The 25918-nt window shown below is 40.1% G+C and overlaps 1 protein-coding gene across 7 annotated transcripts; it reads right to left on the reverse strand.

Moving 5' to 3' along the window:
* Positions 1-124: 124 nt before the first annotated feature.
* clip1a (CAP-GLY domain containing linker protein 1a) lies at positions 125-25855 on the reverse strand. Of its 7 annotated transcripts, none has more exons than XM_037097336.1 (27): positions 25703-25855; positions 20715-21020; positions 19777-20327; positions 18855-18979; positions 18527-18743; positions 18235-18432; positions 18016-18107; positions 17668-17728; positions 14950-15054; positions 12704-13612; positions 12388-12504; positions 12117-12174; positions 11898-11981; positions 11638-11794; positions 11303-11468; positions 10420-10635; positions 6473-8926; positions 5491-5628; positions 5303-5409; positions 5092-5212; positions 4937-4989; positions 3979-4096; positions 3145-3295; positions 2950-3002; positions 2303-2308; positions 1605-1732; positions 125-1240 (listed from the first exon to the last, which is right to left on the reverse strand). In XM_037097336.1, exons 2-27 carry the CDS (start codon positions 20803-20805, stop codon positions 1012-1014), a joined length of 6705 nt encoding a protein of 2234 aa, XP_036953231.1. In that variant the 5' UTR covers positions 20806-21020; positions 25703-25855; the 3' UTR covers positions 125-1011. The 7 variants fall into 7 exon arrangements, with proteins under 7 accessions (XP_036953231.1, XP_036953229.1, XP_036953230.1 ...); XM_037097334.1 differs by having other exon boundaries at positions 19777-20330; XM_037097335.1 differs by lacking the exon at positions 25703-25855 and adding an exon at positions 25116-25253 and having other exon boundaries at positions 19777-20330.
* Positions 25856-25918: the final 63 nt, after the last annotated feature.

Consider the following 25918-nt stretch of genomic DNA (forward strand, 5'->3'; position numbering starts at 1 on the left):
GGTTACTCGTACAGTGTGCAGTGTGCATGTGTGTGACAGCAATTAAAGAAAGCAACAAGGTACGAGCAAAATGCACATAGACTGTACGTATTGCTTTCCATGATAATCAACACAGAGATCTTGATTTTCAATTCATACATAAATTTCATTTATTCTTATACAGATATTCAAAACATTTTTTAAAGAAATGCCGAAGTCTTTCATTGTTTCTTACGGAAATTGATCTTTTAATTGCCAAGAAACTTTTTGGAAAGGCCCTTTTACTGAAAATGAGGGGTTAGAGTAAGTAGTAGAAGTGCTTGAAGTATCAATGCTTTCTTCTTACCAATCATCCAGCAGTTCCTTCATAAAGAGCATACAAAAGTTTTCATTAAAGCCAAACAAGCACTGGGTTTCACTGCTGCTTTCAGGCAGCAAGTCTCTCCCTGTGATTATTACCTCCCACAGAATTACACACATACTATCAAACCTTTAAAGAGTACATAGTATTTCCAGGCATAAAAAAATAAACTATAGCTCACCATTTTTTTTGCGAAAACTGACATTTGTTTTTCAATCAAGTAATTTACAGTTTCAAATAACATCTTTTATGATACTATATGATCTTTGTGATCCCCCAACAAGCTGTGCAAACAATGTTAGGATATTGATAAATTAAATGATCTGAAGAAGACCATCGGTTCTCCCACAAAGACACATCCAACAAGTTTTTTTTCTCACTCACACAAACCCAGGATATCAAACATTTTTCCTCCAAAGTCATTTACAATTACAAATACAAACTGTTAACTGCTGTATATTAGTTTTCTGGATATCTGAATTGTTGGAAAGAGATTCTGAGGAGGCCGTTCTCTTATAAGAGCGCTTAAGGACTGGCGTGGACATTAAAGACACTTGGCAAAAACAAGCACACAAAATGCACACACATACAAACCGAAAACCCCAAAAGCACCTCATAATCTAACATGATGTGCAAATATAGTGATTGTGCGAACAAAGGTGGTATAGGCTTCAAAAGGTCTGGTCATCATTACAGGATTCGGTCCAGTGGCCAAAGACCTCACAGATGTCGCAGTAGGGTCGTTCTTCGCCCTTACTGCCATGGTAGGTGGTGTGTGGAGGGGAGTCGGGCACCTGCATTTGTGTGGGACAGTCCTCAGTGTCGTGGAGGTCGAAGCAATCACAGATGTCACAGAACAGCCTTGGCGGAGGCTTCTTCTTCACAGGTTCCTTGTCATGGCTGCAGCGAAAAAGAAGGCAAATTTATGTGCAACTTGTTCTATCTTCTTTAAACTAATCACAACTGTCTTTGGTGGCAATAAACTCAGTATGCAGCAATGCAGGGCGGTGAGCACAGGCAAAATGATTCACTTCACTACCGTAATGTGAGCCATCAGTCCAGTAACATTTGCCCCACATTATAATGGAGGATCATATACCCCGGCTTCATGTGTAACTGAGCAGCTTTAATAGAAATGAACTGGGCTCTGCCTCTGACGCTGTATCCAGATTATCCATGGTTTAGACCTGTTTAGTCAGACTGTCCAGTGATACAAAAAGAAAATTGAGTTGTCCTGCCACACAGCTGCCATGAATGGACTTACCTATCATAATTATCCAGCTCACTTGGATTATTCCCATTGAGAGCAGCGGCTGCCATTGTCTCCAATTTGTCCTTGAGTTCGCCATTCTTCCTCTGAAGGTCAACGATAACCGAATTCAGGAACTCAATCTGTATGGGACAATGACGACAGTGGCCTTAGTTCTCCTGCTGACGAACGGTAAATATCTATCAACACATTTTCTTTATCAATATTTACTCAAACTGACAAAGGTTTCCTGGGAAACTTAACCACCGTTTTATGTGTAAAGACTTCACCTTAATTGTATGACGAAGACAAGTGATAACAGGATAGTAACTATGTCTTGCCATATTCCCCAAAATAATAAACCTAGTCTGTGTTGATGAATCACTACTGTGAGCTTTCAGCCAAAGAAAATCGAAGCTTGGAATGAGTCAGTAAAAAACCCAATTATGATTAGTGTATTACTGAGTTAAAGTAATCTTTTACGAGATCTGATGTCTGCTAAGCATATATGATATCTCAAATTTTCCCTTGGAATTTTATCAAATGCTTAGTGAATTCTAAGGTATTGAGAAATCAAGCTTGATTCATTTTTGGAAGACAGTTAGTAGTTTTGACACCAACTATAATGTGATCATATACACAAAACATAAGAGCCACGGTGAGAGTGACAGACAAACATGCACAAGTGAAGCTGATGAAAAACATTAACAAACCGCTGCCTGATGGTGGTGTAGTATTGCCAACATCAGAGACAGGGCAGAGAAGAGGAGTTCGGATTTAAGAAAGAGAAAAGAAAACAATTTGAGATTCAAATTAGGACCCACTTACTGCCACACAACACACTAAAATCATCACTTACAAATAATACAGTATAACATTTTAGAATTAACAGAGGCTGGAGCCTAGAAGTAAGAGATTTCTGAGAATGATGACGGAAGCTATCACCCCACCACTTTCAGTCCTGTTGATCACCCCTGAAAGAGCTGAGATCATGTCAGAAGTTCAATATGTCTTTAATAAAATTTCAAATAAATTTACAACCTTTTCACCTCTGTAAAATATTATACTGTAATGGCTACATGAGTGAATCATAAACTGTAAATTCAGAGTCTACTGCTTCATCAGAAGTAGTATTTGTTAGTAAATGTCTGAGTAAGCAGCACAGTCATTTTGAAAACAGCATTCAGTAAGACTACTTCCGTACGACTGCCTAGACCTAGTTAGACCTAGTTTTTGGCAAACCAGAAAAGTCTATGAGCCAGTGTACGGAAGCATCTTCACACTGAAGATATGAATGGCAAGAACCCTCAACCCATCCAGGCCTACAATTAGTATTAATGTAGAGAGGAAAGACACATACCTGACTCTCTGCGGTCTCCTTATCCTCCCTTAGTTGGTCCAAAACTGCATCACCTTGAAACGTCAGGTATCGTTTTAAATGAAATGCAGAAGTACACTCACTAATCCTGTTATGTTTAGCATGTTACCTCACAGAGAACAGACCTTAGTTCTGCCAGTAATGTTAGCTGTGATCATATGTTCAGCCCACTCTTACCTGAGGACTTGTTGATGGTGTCAGGCCCGGCAGCCAGATCCTTCTCCAGTCTCTGAACACGCTCCTGTAGATTAGCCTTGTCATGCTCCAAGGCCTGAATTGTGCCCTGCAGTGTCTTAACTGAGGCACTTTCCCCACGCAGTACAGCCAGCTGTGAAGACCAACCCATGCTATTCAATATTGGAACAAATATTACGTTCCTTGGACAAAACGCTGCACGAAAATACATTATGACAACAGTTAAAATCACTCACTCGATGACAGATTATTAACAACAGTAGTACAACGTAGAGATTTGAAATTATACATTCAAAACAAGCTTTAAAAGGATTAAAGAATAACAGATATTTTGAACATGTGAGAAATGTGTCACTGCCAAGAGGGCAGACTTTCTCACAGTCAGCAAAGTTGCAATTCAAGGTGACAATAATTGTACGCTCACTTGCATGCACACTCAGTATGAAAGCTGCCCTAGAAAAAGACATCCTGTTAGACTATGCAATATGGGAAAAGTACCTGAAAGGTCCAATGCTAATTTGATTTGTTTGTCAACTGTGAAAAGGAAATTACACTTAAAGGTACACATGGGCTTAAACATTCATATCCTGTTAAAGCCTGTTGTCACAACAGCCGAAGGAAACAGTAAGGAGATTTCAACCTTGGGGTGCATAAAATCACAAAGTCGGTTTAAACTTTTCTGTGCACCCTCGTGAACTCTGTCCCTGCATTCTCTAAAATTTTAACTTGCTATAATTCAGTTTGTGAGAGCTCAACAGTCAATAAGATGCCATACCAACTGAAAATAGACAGTACCATCATGCATTAGAGTCTCACCTCGCTCCTCAGGTTTTCCACCTGCTGGTCCTTTTCTGAAATTAAGGCACTGTTTTTATGGATGGACTGCTGGAGGGTTGCCTTCTCCTTGTCAAACTGCTCCTTCAAGGTGCTTTCACTATCAAAATACACATACAGTAACATTAACCAAGTTGTTTCTCAGCAGATTTTTACCTTTTGAACCTTTTACCTGAGATGTATGTGTAGATTATTTTACAATTATTGAACTGACAGCAGAGAACCAGCAAGAGAAAACAATGGCAAAAAAAATAAAGAGCAACAAAAAAAAAAAAAAATCTGCAGTGAAAACACATAATGAAACTGTTAAGCAGGCGGGATGGTGCTGCAGGTTGAATTACCTTTTGAATCATAACTCAGAATGAATAGTGCTTTACTTTAATGTAAGGCCAGATTACACTTCCATCCTACATATCATTTGTTTTAGTTCCCCATTCATTTAAACTGAAACTTATATGATGGACAACATTCCAGCCTGCATTTCCTGTTTTGGTGTGTTCTGAGTGGATGTGCTTGTTTGGCACAGGCACACTGCTGCGCCATGTTTGGAAACTGAGAAGCTCGTACACACTGTTGAGACTTTGTGATTTCTCTGATTAATGTTTATTTATTACCCACATCAAATGCAGGCAACACATACTTTTTTGGGGTTGGATGTGGAAAATATTCAAGTTGAATGGAAAAAGTCATGTGACATTACGTTTCTCTGATTATTTGCCTGCATATAATACATATTTGGTTGAAGTGTTTCTACCATGACATGATGGTGACTGACATCACATAATATTAAAAGGTGTGAAGTACCTGAAGGCATTATTTGGCAGGCTTTGGAGGAAAAAAACAGCATGACATACGATCCACAGGTGAACGCATTTGTGCTAATTTAGGCATCATGCTTCAAAAAATGCCCGGATCATCAAATTATAGTGTATTCGCTTACCTTTGCTTAAACTCCTTCAACTGCTTTTTGAGTTTGGAGTTATCATCCTTGAGCTGGGAAAAAAGATAAAACAAAAACATAGTTCTAATCCAGCAATGGTCAGCAGATCAATAGCTGAAACACAATTTGTCAAATAGAGATACTATGTGCTGTACCTTCAAGAGATCGCTCTGGCCTTTGTGACTGTTATCAAGCTCCTGAGTCAGCTTGTTGTTCTCATCTTGCAGCATCTGCAGGGACTTAGTCTTCACACAATCAGCTTCTTTAAGCTCCTCACTGAAAAAATACAAACAGTAACATCATCAAGAAATTCCAACCGCTCATGCAGACAACATTTCATATCTGCATAGCTAAGGATATACTCACATTTCCTGGCACAGACTGTTAGTTTTCTGAGATTCTGTGCAAAGCTGCTCTTTGGATACATTCAGATCTTCTTGGTACTTGGAATTCTCTTCCTTTAGTTTTTTGAGCTGGAACAATGTTTACAAAATAATTATTATTGTATCTGAAAGATTACATTAGCATTATTTATGCAAAGACCCATCTCTTACCTCATTCTCCATCTCCTGCTTAGAGCTCTGGAGCTCTTTCAACAAAGACTGGGCTTTATTCTTCTCCTCCATCAAACTGGTTTTCTCTTTTGTCAGCTGTTCGAGAGCCTCAGCAGTCTTGCCAGAGGCCTCTGCAGCCTAAACAGTGTGATCAGGATATTTGTTAAGAACAAAGGTTTCAAATGAAGAGCAGCAAATGGTTGGTTGACATCTTCTTTTAATGACATCAACCAAACACCAACCAGAATAAGACAATTGTAGCTCGTTTGATGGAGCTATTTATAATGTGTTTGGATTGATCCCCTTTTAATATTGTTTAACTAATTAACTGCATGCTCAATTACTTCATTACTTCAGCCATCTTAATTACTGATTTTGCATCAGCTATCCAAATCTCAGTTCATTTCAATTTTCAAGTACATTCTGGTTGAGAATTAAAGACATGAATATTACACTAAGGAGGAAAATAATTAGTATCCAATATAAAATACTCTACAACCTGTGGCCTCAGAACGGATACTGACAACACATAACCTGTGTAATGTGTCAATAAAGCAGATTACTGGGGCTAAATTATAACAGTTACTCTTTTACATTACTGTAAATGATAAAAGCTAATCACGCAGAAATATGTTGAGACATCTCCACATGTATCTTTTTTCATTGTCTATTAACAAATACATAATCAAATGGAATATGACACACCATCAGATGGTGAGCGGGATAAAGATCACCTTAGACTTACATAATCATGTAACCCATAAGAATTTGCCTAAATGTTAGATCACGTTATAAGCCCACAGGCAAAGGCTGGGAGCTAAGGGTAGTTACCAACGGTTAGTAAATGGAAGATGAAAGTTAGACACGTAAATAAAAGGGAAGGGAAAAAGGAACCAAACCAGCAAGCATGCAGTGAGTATTTGACAAAGCCCCAGCCACTCTACGGTATGTGTGACAGTGATTACTACTGGAGGAGGAATACCTCAAGCTGCTTAGAAATGGCATTTTTTAGTTGGGACTCAAGCTGCCTGACTTGCTGGGTGGCTTCATCTCTCTCCACCTGCAGGGCATCCTTCTGAGCTGTTAGGTTTGAGATGCTGGTGGAAATCTCTTCTTTTGCAGTGGTTGAAGCTGAAACATCCTCAACAGCTTTCTTGTATTGATTTTCCAAAAGTTCCTTTTCAGATTGTAGGTTCTTGACATCAACCTCTAGTTGATTCTGGCTAGCGTGCAACTTGTCTAACTCTCCCAGGAGTATTGACTGCTCTGCAAGCCAACTTTCTTTGCTTGAGTGGAGAGAAGAAATGTCCTGTTCCAATTTACATTGTCCAGCTAAAAGGTCTTCCTTCTCTGTGGTCAGGAGGGCCATTTGTTTGTCCATTTCTTCAAGCTTGGATAGAAGCTGTTCTCTATGTTCTGTTAACTGGCTAGTTTCTTCCTCTTGTTTCTTCAGTTGGGTTTTCAACACCTCCATATCCATTATAGAAGACTTATTTTCATCATCAGAATTCTGAAGTTTAGAAGAAATCTCTTTATTTTCTTGTATGACTTTAGACAATGTTTGCTGCAGCTCCTCTATTTGTTTGGAAAGACCATCCTTTTCAGATATTGCTTTACTTCGTTCATTGGATTCAGCCTGTAGCTGGCTCTCAAGAAGGTTCTTAGCCGCTGACACTGATTCAATCTGACATTTTAAGTCCTGGATCTCCTGAAGCAGCCCCTGACTCTCCTTCTGCAAGTACTGCACTTTTTTGTCAGCCTCAGTCTGCAATGATTGCAGGCGCTGACAATCGTTTGTAAGGATATCAATCTTTTGAATAAATTCTAAATGACCCTTTTCGAAATCCATTTTTACTTTACTGTTCCCATGAACAAGCTCAGTTTTCTCCTTTTCAAGAATTTTAATATCAGACTTGTGTTTCTGCAGTTCATTTTGTAGGTCAGCATTTTCTAGTTTCAATGAGGTCATCTCTGATTCAACCTTGTCTTTTTGGCATTTGGTCTCCTCTATCATTGTTGTTAAATTAGACTTCTCTTGAATTAAGACAGCATTTTCTCTGGTGTAACTATCTAACTGGTCCTTAGTTTCTCGGATATCACTAGCTAGCTTATCACGCTCTAGAGACAGAGCATCTTTTTCAGATATGGCTTTTGTGTGCTTCTCTTCGAATTCTCCTTTCTCCCCTGCCAAACGCTCATAATCCATTTTTTGCTGCTCTATTGCTGAATCCAGGCTCATCTTTTCCTTTCGTAAAGCGTGTAAAGCCATCTCAGTTTCAGAATTCTGAAGACGAAATGCCTGCCTCTCTTGCTCAAAAGATGATAATGCCTCTTTACATTTCGTGTTGGACTGAGACAGTTGTTCTGTTGAGACTTGAAGCTTCTCCTTTAATTCTTCGATCTCTCTGAGGAGCTCCTCTTTCTCATTACAGACCTTTCTTTGGATTGCAAGTAAGTCTTCCTTCTCCTGCAGGAGGTGAAGCTTTTCAGAATCAGTCACCTGACTGCTCATCTTGAACTCGTCCAGCATCTGGGCCAGGCTAATTTTTGAGGCTTTAAGTTCTTCACATTCACGGACACAGCTCTCCAAGTCTTTCTTCGTAGCACTGAGCTTATTCTGGAGCTCCTCCTTGACTGTCTCAAGGCTCTTTTTATCCAACACAACAGCACTGATTTCAGAGGACATCTCCACCTTCTCCTTTGTCAATGTTTCTGTGAGGGCCTGCAGCTGGGTATTCTTCATTGTAAGGTCTTCTTTTTCTAAGTTCACAGATTTAAGTTTTGCCTGCAACTCAGCATTCTTAGCATCAAGAGATTTTTTGGCATTCCTAGCAGAATCTCTCTCTAAAATCAGATTGTCCCTCTCACATGTGAGCTTTGACCTGCTTTCATTGAGGTCGTCTTCGAGTCGGTTCTTCTCTTTGCAGACATTTTCATAATCCTCAAGTAGTTGCTTCTTTTTAGCCTCAATTTGCTGGATGTCCTGCTGATGCTGCAGGAGCAAGTCGTTCTTATCTGCATTTTGTCTTCGAAGCTCCGCAATTTGGACCTGGTGCTCACTTTTAGCATTCTTGAGGTTTTTGTTATCAGTCTGTACTTCCTCAAGAAGATCTCTGAGTTTTTCCAACTCCTTGTTCAATGAAATCCTTTCCTCATCTGAATGCTTGCTCTTGGTAAGTAGTTCCTCTTTAGTTTTTGAAAGCTGATCTGTGGTTTTTAGCAGTTCTTCATTCTGGACTGAAACTTCCTGGTGAGCAATCTCAAGGGCAGAGAGCTTACTCTGCACATCTGAAAGCTGTTTCTCCAGTTTGCCTTTCTCAGCCTTAACATCCTCTCTTTCCTTACACACATTTTCCAGATCTAGACTCTGCTTTTCCAGTTTTTGGGAAAAATGTTCAACATCATGCTTGTAGGTGTCAAGCTCAGCAGAAAGACACTGGAAAAATAAAGTTGAAAGAAAAAAAGGAGGGGAATATACACAGGGAAGAGTAAGATGAATCCAAAAATAAATCAAGCAGATGGACATAAGTGATATGCATTTGGAAAGGTTAAGCTGCAGAAGCATCAAAATGGCAAAAGATCACACCACAACTTACACCACAATGATTTTCAAAAATATAAAGACAGAACATTTTCACTGCCCTTCCGGCTTACTTTAAATACATGTATTAATTAAAAGGACCCTAACACATTTGACTGGCATGTCGACAAGTTTCCTGGGAAGGTAACTGGGGGGCTACGGAGTTTAGGTGATATTTCCAGCGCTCGTTGAAACTAGTGTATGTATGTGTGAGTATCATAATAACAGATTCATCTTGTGAAAGGTGGCACCTTTAAGGCTTTGGAAGCATCAGATAAGCAATTATAGATTATGACTGAATAATACGCCACATCAATCACTCAAAGATAATTAGCGTCTTTTTACCATTGAAAACGCCAGTTCCAGTTAAGTGACAGGATGTGGCAGAAGTCACACCCATAATGTAAAAGGAATAAGGTGGATAAACAAGGAGTGGCTGCTGGCTGACTACAATCATTTACTTAAATTAAAATGTGGATCTACATCGCATCAGTAGTTTCTATGTGTTTTATTGTATATTCTACTATTTATAAACGAATAACAATGAATGAAAAACATCAATGAATGCCTCCCATTATGTGGAAATGCATGCAAAAAACTAACTTTTTGTTGGAAAGTGAAAATGTTCTACTTAAATGAAATATCAGACTGATAAACAATGCTAGCAGGGGTACGTAGCAAAAGCAATTTACCGTTTAAAAATGAATTTACTTGCCAAAGGATTTAAATTGATGATTAAACTTATAATAAAATGAGAAAATAGTTATTTGACTTGGCTCAACTAAATTTCCTGCAAACAACTTCTTTGACTTTTTCAGTAACCATATGCTGAACTCAAATACCAAACACATTACAGAGGAAATACAAGACATAATTTTATAAAGTGCACCCCTGCAAGCACATATTCAAGGCACCAGCCAATATGGAGCTGAGATGAATATGAAAAACAAGGTTTTCAGCCTTAGGGGAGGAAATTAGCAACTTCTTACTAATCATTTGTATGACACTTACTAAAAGTCAATATGTCATTTATGGTACAGACATTAATCGCTGATGTTAAATGAAGACAAAGGTTCTCATAAAATCACAAACATTTTCCCATAACTTTGTTGTAAAGCTTGGTTTCACATTCCGTTTTAGACTTAAAACTTGTGCTCTTTGACACATCATGATATGATGGATTTAATCAATTTTCAGCTACAAAAGGTGACAATAATCCTGATGATTTCAAACATTAGTAAATTTCACAACACATTAAGAACCTTTTTTCATATTAAACAAGTTTCCGGAACATTAAAAACTTGCTGATTCAACCTATTGTGTCCATATAGTGGAGGGTTTGTGCTTACCTGGGCCTGCTCCTTGTAAGGCTGTAGCTCAGATACCAACTTTTCCAGCTCCTGGGATTTGTCCTTGGAGGACGAGAGGTCCTGTTTTAACTTGTCAACCTGACTCTGCAGCACCTCAAGTTCCTTCACATGGAGCTCTGAGGCCTGAGACAAGGACTTCTCTTGTGAGGCCTTTAACTCCTCAACCAAGGTCTCACCCTGTTGAACAGTCTTCTCCTAGAAAACAAGAAATTAGAAAGACCAGAACTTCACACATCACAGTATTTATCTACTTGTGTTGAAGCAGCCAGTGAGTGTTGCTTAAGTATTCACTTAACAGAAACTGATATCAAATATTTTACACTTTATAAGGTATACAAATGTGTTTGAGATACAATTCTCAAACACAGTTTTGGTGTGACTGCCCTACAAAACCATTAACATACATAAAGATGACACATCTCCACAACTCCTCTCTCATTGTAAGAAAATGAAGCCAAAATATCCCAGATACAACCACTGACATCTTGCACTGGTGATGTCAGTTGGAGCAGGAGTTTGCACAGCTGCAGTATCAGTATCAGTTCCCACCCATATACCTGCCCTCAATTGTGATCAGGGCTCAGCTGTCAATCATGACATTTTACCCACTAGTTCTATAGCATTATATAACTAATTGAGGCCAAAATTATTAAAATGAACACTTGAATTGAAAAAAGAAACTAAAGTATTTGATTTCACTGAGTTTTTAGCTAAACCCACGTCCCATTTCTAATGTGGAGTTGACTGGACTTAAAATCTATACTGCAGCAGGCCACAAGAGGGAACTCAAGATGTTTTGGATTCACACATGGGGAGCTGTCACGTCACCACTCTATATAAACAGTCACTGTACAACACTAACCAATTCAGCAATCTTCTCTTGAAGGCTACTTATTTGAGACTGATGTTCATCTCTGGTCTCCTTCAGCTCCTGCTCTTTGCGGGACTGTTCCTGCAGAAGTTGTTCATTCAAGTGTGCTGTCCTCTCTTTCTCCTCCGCTATTTGACTCTGCAACTCCTCAAGCCTCCTGAGTGATGACAATAAACAAAAAAAAAAAAAAAGGACGTTTTAGGAAGATATTCAATGACAGATTAGATAACTGAAAAATGTGTCAACTTAAGCATGGAATAAAATGAGATTTACATATTGATTATTACATGTCACAGGTAAATAATATTCTGGTATGATTGTGATACCTTTCTTTCTGTATGAGGTCTTCATTCATTTTGGTCAGCTGTACAGAACTATCACCAGAAGCCGTCATCATGTCTGAAATATCCTTTTCCAGCTTACTTTTGTCCTTTGAAAGCTGCTCAAGCCTATCATCTGCAGCCTTCAGCTTCCTCTCCAGCCCTGAGTGAAGACAGTGTGAGTTTGTTTGTAGGGTTTAAGTGCATTACTCGCATTCTACTTACAAAGCATTTAACATTGAAGAATGCAGTATAGATATCCTCACCAGCAAGTTGACTTCTAAGAGACTCTGATTCTGTGGTCAGGGATGAGCATTGCTCCTCCTTCTTACTGAGCTTCTCAAGTGTTTCTGCAAACAGAAAAACACTAAATTTTAGATCCTAGAAGCCTTTGAAAACTAAAAAAAGCCAAATGGTAGCAGGTGATAGGGAAAAAGCTGGCAGGGAAAGTATCTGAAAATAGAACAATTGCTTATATGATTTACCTTGCATAGTTTTTGCTGATTTTGTCTGCTCTTCTGTGCTTTCAGTCAACTTTTGTTTCTGTGGGGAAAAATTACATTTGTGTATATGATTTTTCTGCTATACACATATTAACCAGTCAGTATTTCAGGTGTCATGTCTCCAGATTTTTGGGGGGTTTGTATATCATCTGAACTTGTTTATTAAAGGGCAGTAAACATGAAAAAGACCAGTGACATCCTGATGCAAAAGGACGTGCTGTTTCATAATCCAAAATTAAGCTATAAACCTCACCAGGCCTCCAAGTTGCTGTTCCAGGGAGTCCTTCTCCTGCTGCACAGTGTTCAGACTCTGCTGTAAAGAGAGGACTTCCTGCTGTCTGCCCTCCAACTGAGAGCTCAAATCACTAACCTGTGGTACATGTCAAGTAAAAAAATATGTAGACAAAAGGGCAAAAGCAAACAGCAAAGAAATATCACAACATAACATTAACAAAACAATGACTAGCATTGTCTGACAATGCCCCACTGGCCTTGGGACACCACTGTTAAAACATCAGACACACTTAAAAGTGAGCAATTAAATGGGTAGGAGGTGAATGAGAACCAACCTTGGTACCCTGGTCGTTTCCTTGGCTCTGAAGCACCTCTAACTGACTCTTTAGTGTTACAAGCTCCTGGCTGCCTTGTGCTACTTGGCTGCGGAGTGCCACTATTTCTGCCATCTGCTCTTTGGTTTCTTTGTCCTTGTCTTGGGCTTGTTGTGCCAAGATATCTTCTTTCTCCTCAAGCTCCTTTATCCTAAGTTCAGCAGCATGAAGCTTTCCAAGAACATCCTCCATTTCCACAAGGTGCTGCTCCTCTGTTTTGTCAACACTGGAACGTAGTGAGTCCTCCAATCGCTCCTTGTCCTCAGCCAAAGACGACACCTTTTCCTTCAGTTCCTGCATCTCCCGTGTCCACACTCTGGCATCAGCTTCATATTTAGCTCCAGCTTCCTCTAGAGCCAACTTGTGCTCCACCTTTAGCCTTTCAAGTGCAGTTTTGGTTTCTACAAGTTCCTCTGTTTGGGCACCTGCACCTTTGCTGAAGGATACCTTCAGGTCCTCCATGGCTTGCTGGTGCGAGGCAATGGCAGTCTCTAACTTGGAACGCCAGTTTTCAATTATGTCAGCATTCTCTTTCTCTGCCTGGCTTAAGCGCATCTGCATCTGCTCATTGTCACCAGAGAGCCTTACAGATGTAGCCTGAAGCTGGGCAACTGCCTCACTGTGGGTCTTCTCTTGAACATCTAACTTCTCTTTGTATTTCACCAGCTCTTCTTGCTGTTTAGCTTCCTGGGAAGCCAACTGATCCCTCAAAGAGTTTATCTCTTCCAGAAGGGGAGAAAGGGTTGAGCTTGAGTCCTCAGAGCCCTGCTGGGCCCCAAGACGCAGCTGCAGGTCAGCTACCTCTCTTGTTCGCAGTGAAAGGTCCCTCTCAAGCTCCATAATACGAGATCTTTCTGAGACAGTAGCAACCTTTAAAAGCAGAAATCTTTAGTTCAAAAATGTATCCCAATCAAAATCTTTGGCACTGTGTAAAAACTGAAATATGATATGGACTTAATCATACTATTCAGTTATTGAACCAAAAAACTGCTAAATTGCAATAGTATATAACAAGCACCTGGTAAAAGTAAAATTGTTTGCTTGCTTAATGAGGGCAGTATAAAAACCATTGATCTCCAGAACAAGGTGTTATACTGACCTCTTGTGGCTACAAAGGGTATGGTCCAAATAATGGAAGTGAACACTGAAAGCATGTATGGAGCTATAGTAGTGTGTTGACATTTTCCACCATCCATTGAACTAAAAATCATAACTTAAACTTAACTGAATTACTGATGCCATGATTGAGGAGAGGTATGAATTAAGAAAAAAACCCTTAGGTTGCACTGACATGTTCCATTACTTTTGTGTTCATCCGCCTATTATTTATTCTAATATTGTCAAACAAGAATCACTTCTTGCTAAAATAACTGTCAAAAGAGAACCTGTATAAACAATGTCCCTTATCCTTACAAAAAAATACATCTAGATTTTTCCTGAAACCCCTTATGACTTTGATGCCCTACAGTAACACAACGATGCATAGTCTGGGAGGTGGAGCAGGTTTCAGACTAGCAAAACGCAGGGACACCAAATAAGCAGGACAAATGGATGCTGGGAAGGACTGGGGAACATAGGATAACTGAGAAAATGATTAGCTGGGACAGGGAGAAGTTTGTCTGTCTGGTTAAGCAGTGATTCTAGTAAAGCAAGAGTGAGTTCGGGTTGTTTAACTGATTGAAACATAGAACACGTAAAGAGCTGTCACTCAAGAAAGCTGAAAGTTCATGCGTTTTGTTTTTTCTTTGCTTGTTTTTTAACAGTTACAACAGAAATATAATATACTTGTCAATCACCAGGATGGGAGAGACACAGTTTTCGTTCAGTGGACCAATTAGATCCAAAGAATGAGAGAAGTTAATAGTTTGAAAATGGTTACTAACAAAATCTATAGCTGACGGCACAAATTGGTATCCTGAATTTGCCCAGCTATCTTAACAGAGAATGGACTACTTTGAGCAATTAAATAAACCTTATGTTATGATTAGTTTATTGTTTGATTTGCTTGCTCTAAAACAGGAGTATTATTTTTCTAGTGCGAAGCCCAAAAAAATGCATTTGTGGGGTACATTCACCAAAAGTCCATACAAAGCAAAGCTCCAGTTACTGCTTGGCACCTCTCTGTACCCCTTGCAAAGTTTGAGGCCACTATCCCCGGCCCAGACCCTCTTTTCCAACGCAGCACACTGCAGAGCAGAATTCATTACCCTAGTGTCTTCTAACTCTCTTTGGAGTTTCTCAGCTTTGGTCTTTTCAAAGAGCAGGCTCTGTTCAAGCTCCTTAATGTGGGCATGCTCCAGTCTGGTCTGCGTCTGTTAGTAAACAAGGGGGAGAGGAAGAGAACACACCAGTGCCACCATCACATGCCAGCCCAACGCAGACAGAGAGGGAGGGAGACAGGAGAGAGGATGGAGGGGTTTGAACAATGATAATGTTGATGGTGTGTGTACGTGTGTGTCTTCGTGTATCACACTGGAGACAGGGAATTGGTTGGGGATGGGGAGTGGAAGGTGAGTGGAAATGGGAGGACACCCCATGCAGAACTTCCAGGCTGTGCCATAGACAGCTGCACACAGGTAGTGTTGTGAAAGAACTGTGGCAAATACAAGACGAGCAGCAAAAGGGGGGGGGGGATGTGTTATGGATGTGCATGAGTTTGTTGATGGAGGCAGTTTAGAAGAAACCATGCAAAATTGACACCTGGTGAATAAAGCACATTGACTGTTATGATACAGAGAAATTTTGATAATGTGTGTCAAGCCAGCAAGTAAATTAGGTAAAAATGACTTCACCACATCATTGAGAGAAAGCAGTGATGGTTGTTTCCTTCCCTATACTAAACCTGTGACATGAAGTCAAAGCATTTCAACATACAGAGGATATATAAAGTTGTAGAACTGCCATATTAATTGCCATAAAGAAAATGTTCTGCATTTATTGTTTTTTCAGGACATTTTTTGGGGGGAACTCGTAAAACCTGTAGCATTATCAATACCCACACTGCTTTCTCTCTTTGGTTATAAGGCCATTGTCCACACCATTTATCGTAAGTACTGTATAAGAAACCACCAGTAGTCAGACCACCATGTGCAGGATTTGTGACCAACTTAACAGAAATCAATCAGAAACACAGAAGCATGTTGGGATCGAAAAACAGAAAGGATTCCCATTTGACTTCTTGGAGTTGTGTCCTATGGATGAGGGTTTATTGATGACTTAATAAAGTATTTCTTGGTACAATTCTGTGCTTCTATCCTAAAGTTTCATATTAAAAAGGGGAATAACACCACTTGTAAATGGTATGCCAGCAGCCTATCCCAGGACATACAATATTAGGTTTTCCATGGGTACAATCTGACAAAACGAGCTGGCGTGGCCAAATAATTAACTGATACACCACATTCAAACTTAATGAATGAGGGAGAAAGAATGTGAATTACAAATACATATCAGGGCTCTGGGGACCTCAAATGAGAGCATACTAAAACAATGCAACCACTATTCAGTGTTGGTGGATTAGGTATAGACTACAATGTAGCCTGATAAATCTACCTTTGTACAAAAATTACATTTGAATGTTGAATGTTATTCCCCCTTAGTTGCAGTGGGCAGGTCTGTGACTGGGGGGTGAAATGACAAGGGAGCATCTCCTGTGGTTCCATGCTAAGCACTGGACCAACATGAAAGACGAGGACGGGAGGGGAAAAAAGCAATAACGTCACATCACTGAACAGGGAGGCACTGAGGGTTATAGCACAACATTAGTACACCTTCAACAGCTTGAGGTCAACAAAGCATTTTTGAGTTTGGCCAGTTCGGAGAGTTTTTTGTTGGTGTATTTTAAGCTGCATGCACATTTTTAATATATCCACAGCTGTGAGTAAGTAATAAAATGTTAGTATACACGTTTAAAGAGAAGATAAAGGGGTATTCTAACCCTGTAGCCCTCATCTTATACATCTATTTTGAGCTTGGATGCCTTCAAGGTAATTGAGCTGGTCCCCTGTGTAGCACTGTGGAGTGAATAAAAGAAACCCTTTGATCAGATATGAACACAGATACCAATGGGCCCAATACTTGCATATCATTAATTGGGATGAGAACATGACTCACTTGAAAAACTTTTTGTAAAATGACTAAAGAATCCTGTGACGGGGAAAGCGAAATGTAGGCCCTCTCATCGTAATTTCTCTAGCTTAATTAACTAGAACATAGAGATTAATAGCACTTTTCAGGTGAGCATATAATGTCTCTCTCTCAATGATGTCTTCCACTAGGTTAATCCTAGTACAAAAATATTAATATGTCCATTAACATAGACTGGTTATGTAATCATTTCTGGTTGGGGTATAGTCTATAGTCTTGTAAATGAAGCCAGTAACTTCCTGCATCACTGGATGAATTTGACAGCACATCATCTAATGCAAGATAAAGGCAGTGTCAAACTGTTCATGCAAACATGCCTACTGAGCTGTATAGTTGTCAGTTTCCACTGCTAACTCAAACAAGATAAAATGCAAATGCTCTGTCTGTACTCAGCTCGAGCTCCGTTAAAAGGGAAACCAGTGAATTTTGTGTGATCTTAACTGCACTGGACCTGCACCCAGGGAATAACCCCAATGTCAACAAAAATCGAAATCGCTTAAATGTAATGGATGAATAGCAAGGTTTATGTGAACTGGAATCCTGTGATGGAACCAGGAGGCAGGGTGACTGAAGTGCCTGCTGCTTCTGCATTCATATTAAAATACTGATTTTAAATCACCATCATAAATGCTGAATTAAACATCCTTGCAATTTTTGAGTTCATAACATGTCTGATTTAGAGTAGCATTGATCCTTACTGCTTGATGAATCATTTTTTCAAACACGAATGCAATAAAATGTGTTGGTTGAATTGGTGAGGATCTGCGTTGTGCAGTTACCTCCAGGTCTCCTTTGGTAATACAAGCTTCCTCTACACGGAACTGAAGATCCTCCACCTTCCTATGCAAAAGGAAAAAAAATCTTGTTGGAGCTTCTTTGTTGTTGTCTCAACATATCTGTAGAACTAATGACCTTTAACTGATCAAAGGCATGGTTAAACCAACCCAGGCACAGTTCTTTTCTCATGACTTTATAAGATTTTAATAGTGTAGTACTATGATCTTAGCTACCATTTTCTAATTTTCTGTCTCAACAAACTGTCTCCATAATATTACACCAATAGATGACATACTGTCACTTACAACAGTTTGTCAGTGTGTGACTCGAAAAAAAAAAAAAATCCTTACCTACGCTCCTCCTCCAACTGGTTCATCAGATCAACTTTTTCTTTGTCAGCAGCTTCTACCAAGGCACGTAACTGGTCCATCTTAGTCTCCATCTTCAACAGAAAAGTTTTCATATGAAGAAAAAAATCAACACAGATGACTAAGCAATTAAAAGATATTCTAATTCCAGAAGTAATTTATGATCAACATAGGTTCATGCGAGTAACTGGTTGAGCTGACCTGCTCTTGATCATCCCGGAGCAGGCTTATTTCTTGCTCCATCTCCCCAACATGGCCAGTGGCCTTGGCAACCTCAGCTCTCTCCATGTCCCTCTCAGCCATAAGCTGTTCAATATGCTGCTGTTTCTCCTTCAGCGCTTCTTGCAGGGCTGTGGTGCCTGAAATCTTACGATTATACCGTGATGATGTCTCTGTCAGCTGTGGAAAGAGAGAGGTTTGGTCTGACTGATGAGTAGGCACATTTAAAAAAAAGTTTCTGACATTGTTGTAATGGAATGTGTCAATGTCTAACCAGGCCTGTGCGACTGGGCTTGGCGCTGACAGAAGATGCCACAGAACTCATGGTACTGATGGAGGAAGCACTAGGACTTCGCTTTAGCCCTGATGGTGTGGCCACTACTTTCCGAACTGTTGTTTTTGCTTTGGCTGGCGTGGTGGAAGGGAAGCCAATGCGTGTGACTTTGTGTACTGGAGCAAATAAGCCATACTTGGGTTGACACTGAAAATATCTGGAAAAAGATAATGTTATATAATCATGATAATGAAAGTTACAGTATACATGTGGGTAGCAAGCGTAATACATTTTCTTTTAGTTATTTACAGATCAGTGGCTTTTATACCTTGTGCCTGCCACTGCTCCATCATTCTTCCCTAAAGGCTCATCCAATTCCACACCACACCACTCGCCTTTAGCAAAATCGGTTTCGCCGAGGAATCGTACTACTCCAGCCTTTGTACCACCAACCTGAGAAGAAAACACCAAACATTAGCCAACATTTAATCTCCTCAACAGATAAGAGAGGCCTTAAAGAGTAATCAGCTTTGCCTGGTAATAAACCCTGAGTGAGATAATTCCATCAAAGCAACAGAAACAAACGTGTACCAGCTTTGAACAGAATAAGGCCAAAATGTGAACATATAAAACTGAACATGTTTTTTTCTTTCAATTACTTGAACACACAGCTACAAAGTTTACATTACTTGGTATTGGTAAGCTTATTTCCTTAGTTGGAGAAAACCATGACAGTGTGTTGTTATAACTTTTATAGGTGGTTGTGTGTACTGGGTAATACATCCGCTGTTAACTCCTCGCTTTAATGTCTGTCCGGTCTTTATACATACGGATAGTTATCTGATTTTTAGGCCAATTATCAACAAGACACTGCACACACTCCACATGGATGCAGAACTTGCCACTTTAGCCAGACAAGGATCTGGTCCACCTGTTGGCCAGAATTGATGAATTAATTAATTGTGGAGGTTTGTATGTGTGCTTGCATATTTGCTGAGCCCATGGCAAGAAGCATGCAGCTGACTTAATCAGGAAAAAAAGGGCTCATCAAGATACAATCACTGCACTAGGACTCCATGGACAATAACTGAAGAGAAGGGTTCCATTTGTCATGTGAATCTAAACATGTTCATGCATATCCTAATTTTGCTAATTTCAGATACAAAGGTAGAATTTTAGAGTTCTGTCACTTTGATGAAATATAAAGGGAAAAAAAGTTATTTTCATGTAGATAGTGTGACAAACTTTACCAATACTCGATCACCCATCTTCAGTTCTCTTTCCCCCTTCTTGACTGATCCAGTCTCTGAGAGGTTGGAGACAGATTCACTGTTTGTGCGAGCAAGGTTGGAAGAAGGTGTAACTGGCGTTGTGGACGAGGCCTTCTTGGCTGTCGCCGTAGTTGAAGGCAGAGCTGATTTTGTAGTGGGCGTATGTGAAGCCACACTACCAACTGAAGGAGTGGGTGATGCAGCACGGGAGGGCGGTGCCGTCTGAGTTCCATTTGCCTCTCCTTCTGTGAGAGACAACTTGGATGGGCGTGTAAATATTCCTCGCAGAGCTTCACACTGGAAGTAGCGAACCCCTGCCACCGATCCATCATTCTTCCCAATTGGCTCATCTAAAACAATCCCTGCCCACTGTCCTGGGGCAAACTGTGTCTCTCCCAAAAACTGTATGTAGCCTGGTTTATTTCCATTCACCCATACTCGGTCCCCAATCTGGAAGCTCTCCCCAGCGCTCTGGGCATCTCCTCCACTGGCACTTGAAGCTGATTTGTCTGTCGCAGCAACTTTAGTTCCTGCTGAAAAATTAAGGAAATGAAAAAGGAACATATGTTTTAATAGTCCATCAAGTAACTGACTTATGTGAGAAAGATTAATGCAAAAAAAAAAAAAAAAATTCAAAATATTGCAATGTCATTTGATTTGATGTCCAGATTATTCTGCTTGAATTCATTCTCTTCTTTGTAAGGGACTCTATGGAATTTGTGTTGTGCTGGGAGTTGGTAATTAGCTTATATCAGCTGACTTGATTTTCAAACTTAGTTCCTGTCGCTCCCTGTTAGCGGAGTGGAGAGAGGCACTGATTTGAGGCAATCAAGAACGTTCATAAAGTCGTATCCTTTGGAATGTCATGGAAAATACAAATACGAAAGTGAAAAAGATGCACATGGGAAGATTCTTACCTGTGCTGGGGTTGGTCTTAGGGGCTGTTGTCCCAGGAGGCTTAGATATCTTGCTGGGCACTTTGAGCCCACTGGGCTTGGCTGTGCTCATGTTTCCTCCTGTGATCTCTTAAACCCACAAGGTTTGTGTCCGTCAGTGGGTACAGACTGACCCCAGACCATGAAAACAACTGGTTGCAGAGCCTGTGGTGGTGAAGTTGTCCTCTCTACACCCAAATCAACTTCACAGAAAGTAAAAATAACAAAAACTGAAAGAAAAAACAGGAAAAGGGAGAAGGGAGGAAACTGCCGCCCACGTAAAGAGCCCTGTTGGAGGGAGAAAAAAAAAGAGAGAAATTACTTGACTTTTGTTAGGGTTGCTCAATTATATTTTCATTAACCACTCAAAGTACGAGAGATGGCTAATTAAGAAGGAATTACTCAAAACGGTTCATTATTCATTTGGGTACTAGTACTATATGCTGAATTTTCCTGCCTCTGATTCCTTTGTGGGTGGCAATTGTCTAAATTAACTAATAAACATAAGTACAGATAGGCCTTCAGGCATGTTCACTGACTTTGTAGCTCCTCTGTTAATGGAGACATTTTGTTTCTGTTATGACAACAGCTCCTCAGCAGACACCACGTCACAGTTAAGACCTAAAAATACCCTGTCAAAGGCCAGCCGACATGCAGTCTATGTTGCTGCCTTCATGAACTTCTGAACAGATCATCATCTGTGACCTTGACCACAAAACACACAGTACTACAAACACAGTCTCTCACTCAATCTATCATTCTGGCAAATAAAAACAGTGTAAATCTGGTTGGCAGCTTTTTCTAAAACAGGATTAGTGTAGAAACAAGACCACCACCAGCAGAAGCAGATTATCCTGTTTGTCAGATTACCCACAGAGACTGATTGGCTGAACGTACCATTCAAACACAGTCACCCTGTTGTTAGTAGTTTGACAATATGACATGATGATTTTTAACCAATACACTTGATTAATTAAATCCAACAAGAGCAAAACTACTGACGAGCTTTGAGTTTCAGGCCAACCTACTGTCAGATCTGTATCACCTCAGCCTATTTCAGTGAAGGGTTACCAACAGGTTCTGTTCAGAACAGGTGCGCAGAAAGTCTGATACTCGATTTTGCTCAATTTGTGTGAAATACATACAAGCAACATAAAGACAGGATGAGCTGCTATGTCAACAGCATAACCTAAACAACTGTTGCAAAGTGTATGTGTCCAAACCTGCCTCTATCATGAAGCCTTATTACAACCTCACATTTGGTTAAAATTGCCACCTTTAATAGATGGCACCAGAAATACTATTTGATTCATGTAAAATAACACATTTAAATAACATACTGACTTAATTTTTTCATGTTATATCTTCCTAGTCAAAGGTTGCTTTATAAAATCATCCGTTACTAATGGTAAAAACACCTGCAAGAAGTTACACTGCCTCCAGCAACTATTGTCTAATAACAAGGATGTGCAATGTTCATTATGCTGGCGCAAGTGTTTAAACTTCTGGTTGAACATGATGGAACTGAGTTGTTTGAAATATGCCTCGCTTATAACATTTCAATAATATTGATTTTTTGTTATTGGATTCCATGTGCTGCTCACCTATCAGAGAACAACATCTCTTTTAGTTAAATTCAGTGTTCAGGACTTGTGTAAATCCTGTATTTGGAATTTGCTTTAGCACTGTAGGGGGGTCTAATGAGGGTGAGTGACTGTAGCTATCAAATGAATCATTTTCTGTTACACATTGCATGCCGGTGCATCAAAGCTGAGCTTTTGCTCATAATGACTACTACCACTACTAAGTAGAATACAGTATATAGAATGACTTGGATAATGACAAGAACATGAATGAAGAATGGTTTCATTATTTTCTGTCATCAACACAATCACTGACTGCAAATGCTTGTGTGATCCTGGGGCAAAGTAAAAAACATTTTTAATGCTCTAAGAATATGCATGATTGGAAGTGAAGGCAATTCAAAATTCCTAAATCTATAAAATATCAAATCAATCAACCAAGTGCCTTCTCAATTCCTCCTGCAAAACTGCTTTAAGTCAGTTTTAAGTCAGCCAAGAAGCCTGACCTCACACAGGGTAGGATATGTAATTTAAAGCTTGTTAAACACTGTCACACAAGAGCTACAGTATGTATGTGCATCAAAACAACCCTGTCACACACACCGTTCTAGATATTTCTCTCCAGAGAATAGACAGGAGGCCATTGGAAAGCAGCGACCTAGTTCAAATACATCGCTCCAGTTTTCTCCTGCTGTGTCTTTGAATGATTCTGATTAGTGCCCTCAGGTCAGGAGGAGGCCAGAGAAAGGAAGGACCCAATGGCACAAAACTCCATGGTGAAATTAAAGTCACACAAAAGGAGCCTATATGTGACTTTCTAAATCTTTGGTAATTAATTTTGCACAAAGCATAAAAAGGACAACTTTTATCAATACCAAGTCTGTTTGACCCATAAGCCTACGGGATGTGACAAGAGAAATTATATGAATTATGATGTCTTAGAAGAACACCACCAGGTTTTACGATGACAGTCTTGTGAGCATTAAAAGGGGCGGGTCAGCTCTGATTGGTGCGCTGAAGCAGTCAGCTGAAAATGATCCACTTAGTCTGGAGAGTTTCCCACTGCAGTAATGTTAATCTTTTGCCACTGACTCTCACTCTAATCTGTGGTTAGGAAGAAAGCCAAATACCAATGTTTTGCAAAAGTTGAAGGGAATTAATACGCTGATGTATTAAAAAGTATAATTCTGAAGTTTAATAGACTCATTCGGTCCTAGACTATTTGTAAATCCCATGGAGTCGGGTCGTTTTTTTCCTGATGTATATAACCAAATAGAAATGGGGTAGCTGGTGGCCTGGAAAAGTGAACTGCGATTTACTCTACTTCCCAAAATGACAGCCTAGACATAATCAGCTTCAGTGTTAGTAATGACAAATGTTTCTGAGCTCAGTCTGTCCAAGCAGTGGATATCAACAGTATGGACCTCAATCATCGAAAGCATGTTGCGGAAAAAAAACCTTCCAAAGAATGAAACCAAATCATAACAATTATTCATGACACTGCTACATGTTAACTGCCCAGGTTGCAGTTACCCTACAAACTTATGTTGAGCATATCTTGCTGACTACAGAAGTGCAAAACCACTTATGATACAGACGTTAGCTGAATCTGCTTACATGTTTTGTAACAGAAGAAACAACATCCATTCCAGCCTTTCAAGTGTTTATTAACTGATGACAGTGTGTCATTGGTTACACAACCCAGTGGGCTTTCATTCCACATGGGTTTTCAGTGGCTATTATATTAGCAGTTAACACTGAGAATTTTGAATCAGGGGCCAACAAGTTCCCTTTGAAAGTCCAGCTGTGACTCAGTCTACAGCCCTGGCTGCCGAGGGACATCCCTCAATGTCTTCTTGTGATATGGTAGTAAAAACTAATTAACACTTAAGTATGACTTTGTGTATTGAGAAGTGTGTATTCACTGATGTAATCCACAGCCACCATGGTTCTTCCTTTTTGAGGAAACATCTGCTGGGATGATTACGTAGGCCCCATCGACAGAGGAAGGTGTGTAAAAGCACTAACAGGACATAAGCAGAGAATGGGAGCTAGGAGAATCCTGCATCCTCAGTGTCAATGAATACAGGTTAACTGTTTTCAAGTTAAAACCATCATTGTCCACAAGTGAAGTGGACATTACACCTCCCTTACAGCTAGTGTATACCAACAATGCCCAGTCCCAAACAGATTCTGGCAGTTACAAGTAAGTGTGCCCTGGCAAATTATGAAATATATGGGTGAGAAGTCAAGGTTTCCACTGCAGCCCAGTGTCAAATCCAGACTTTCCAGTAATAATAGAGCCTTTCTAACTAAATCAGCTATTTCATAATCAGTTTTTAAAAGTATCTGACAAATGAAAAAAAATTTCCCACTCTAAATTCGCAATTGGGAACCTCAAAGACTACTCGAAATACAAATACAGCAATGTAAGAATTTCAAGTGGCGTTGTCTTTGCAATTCCTAAACTGCAGCCCATCAAAGCTTTAGTCATGTCAGTCAGTCCAAACAAGTTAAACTGCTTTTTGTCTGATACAGAAGGGTTCGCTCTTAAATACCTAGGTCACACCTTCAAACGTTAACATTGTCTGATGCAAGACTTAATTGGTGCACATTCGCTTCAGTGACATATTACTCGTTTGGACTGTGCAGCTAAATAAGTGATCATGCCGTCTGGTCAACTAATTGGCCTACCTCGCCCTGTAACCTCTGTCATGGCTAACGGACTGAGAGCTGTCGATGAGGTGGCACATCTGGTAAGAGTGAAGCCTGCAATGAAATACTATGTCAGCTAACTTACCTTACCGGCAGTTTCTACGTCTCTGCTGAGACAATATCCCGTTTACGATGAGTTACAGTGACATCCACATGTCCAAAGATCCGAATAACACACTGACCGACCAAAACACACTGTTCACTTCACCAGCGTAACGACCGACGCAAATTCCACAAGTCCAAAAGTCTCCGCAATGTCACCGAGGCTCCAGTAGGGCACACTGCTGCTTCAAGTTGAGAGGCAACATAACACATTGTAACAGATTAGGTCACCTGAAAAGACAGCTTCTCTAATAATGGCGTTGTAATAACCAGATGACGGCACTGTCACCTCCTCGGCTTACACGAATCCCAATCTGTTATCACGATAAGAATAGACGTGATTAGTTCCTCTGTAACGTTAGCAGTGAGGCCCGAGCTTCAGGGCGAACCGGTGGTCCGGACCAACAGAAGGGCTGGTTAGCTAGCTAGCTCAACTAACACCTCAACTAACGTCTACACTACCTGAACAACTTTCACCTTGCGTTCAGTTCCCCGGTTTATTAGGCTCGAGAGGAGAAGCAAGTTTACCGAAATGTATGAGCAAGGAGCGGGGCAGCTAATAATACTGACCTGATGTGTTTCTGTACAGCCTACGTCTTCTGAGGAAAGAAAAATACACGGCTAGCAAGCTAAAAGGAGAACCACGACGACTGCCGCTCGGATCACACACAGGGAGGCACAGCCCAGCGCACGAGCTGTCTGTCCAACTGCCGAGAACAACGTCAACGGTAGGTGCCGACCAAAGATGATATGTTCGGTGAGATGGAGCACTCCCTCCCGTCTGAG

The sequence above is a fragment of the Acanthopagrus latus genome, chromosome 5 (genome assembly GCF_904848185.1).
Source record: "Acanthopagrus latus isolate v.2019 chromosome 5, fAcaLat1.1, whole genome shotgun sequence".
Classification (NCBI taxonomy): domain Eukaryota; kingdom Metazoa; phylum Chordata; class Actinopteri; order Spariformes; family Sparidae; genus Acanthopagrus; species Acanthopagrus latus.

What these genes read in the sequence shown, in the direction of transcription:
- clip1a (XM_037097334.1), bottom strand. Translation starts at nt 20,805, where the DNA reads ATGAGCACAGCCAAGCCCAGTGGGCTCAAAGTGCCCAGCAAGATATCT. An exon ending in GAAACGACCAGGGTACCAAG is followed by an intron (nt 12,505 to 12,703) that starts GTTGGTTCTCAT and finishes CATGTACCACAG; the next exon opens with GTTAGTGATTTGAGCTCTCA. An exon ending in CTTACAAGGAGCAGGCCCAG is followed by an intron (nt 8,927 to 10,419) that starts GTAAGCACAAAC and finishes TTATTTTTCCAG; the next exon opens with TGTCTTTCTGCTGAGCTTGA.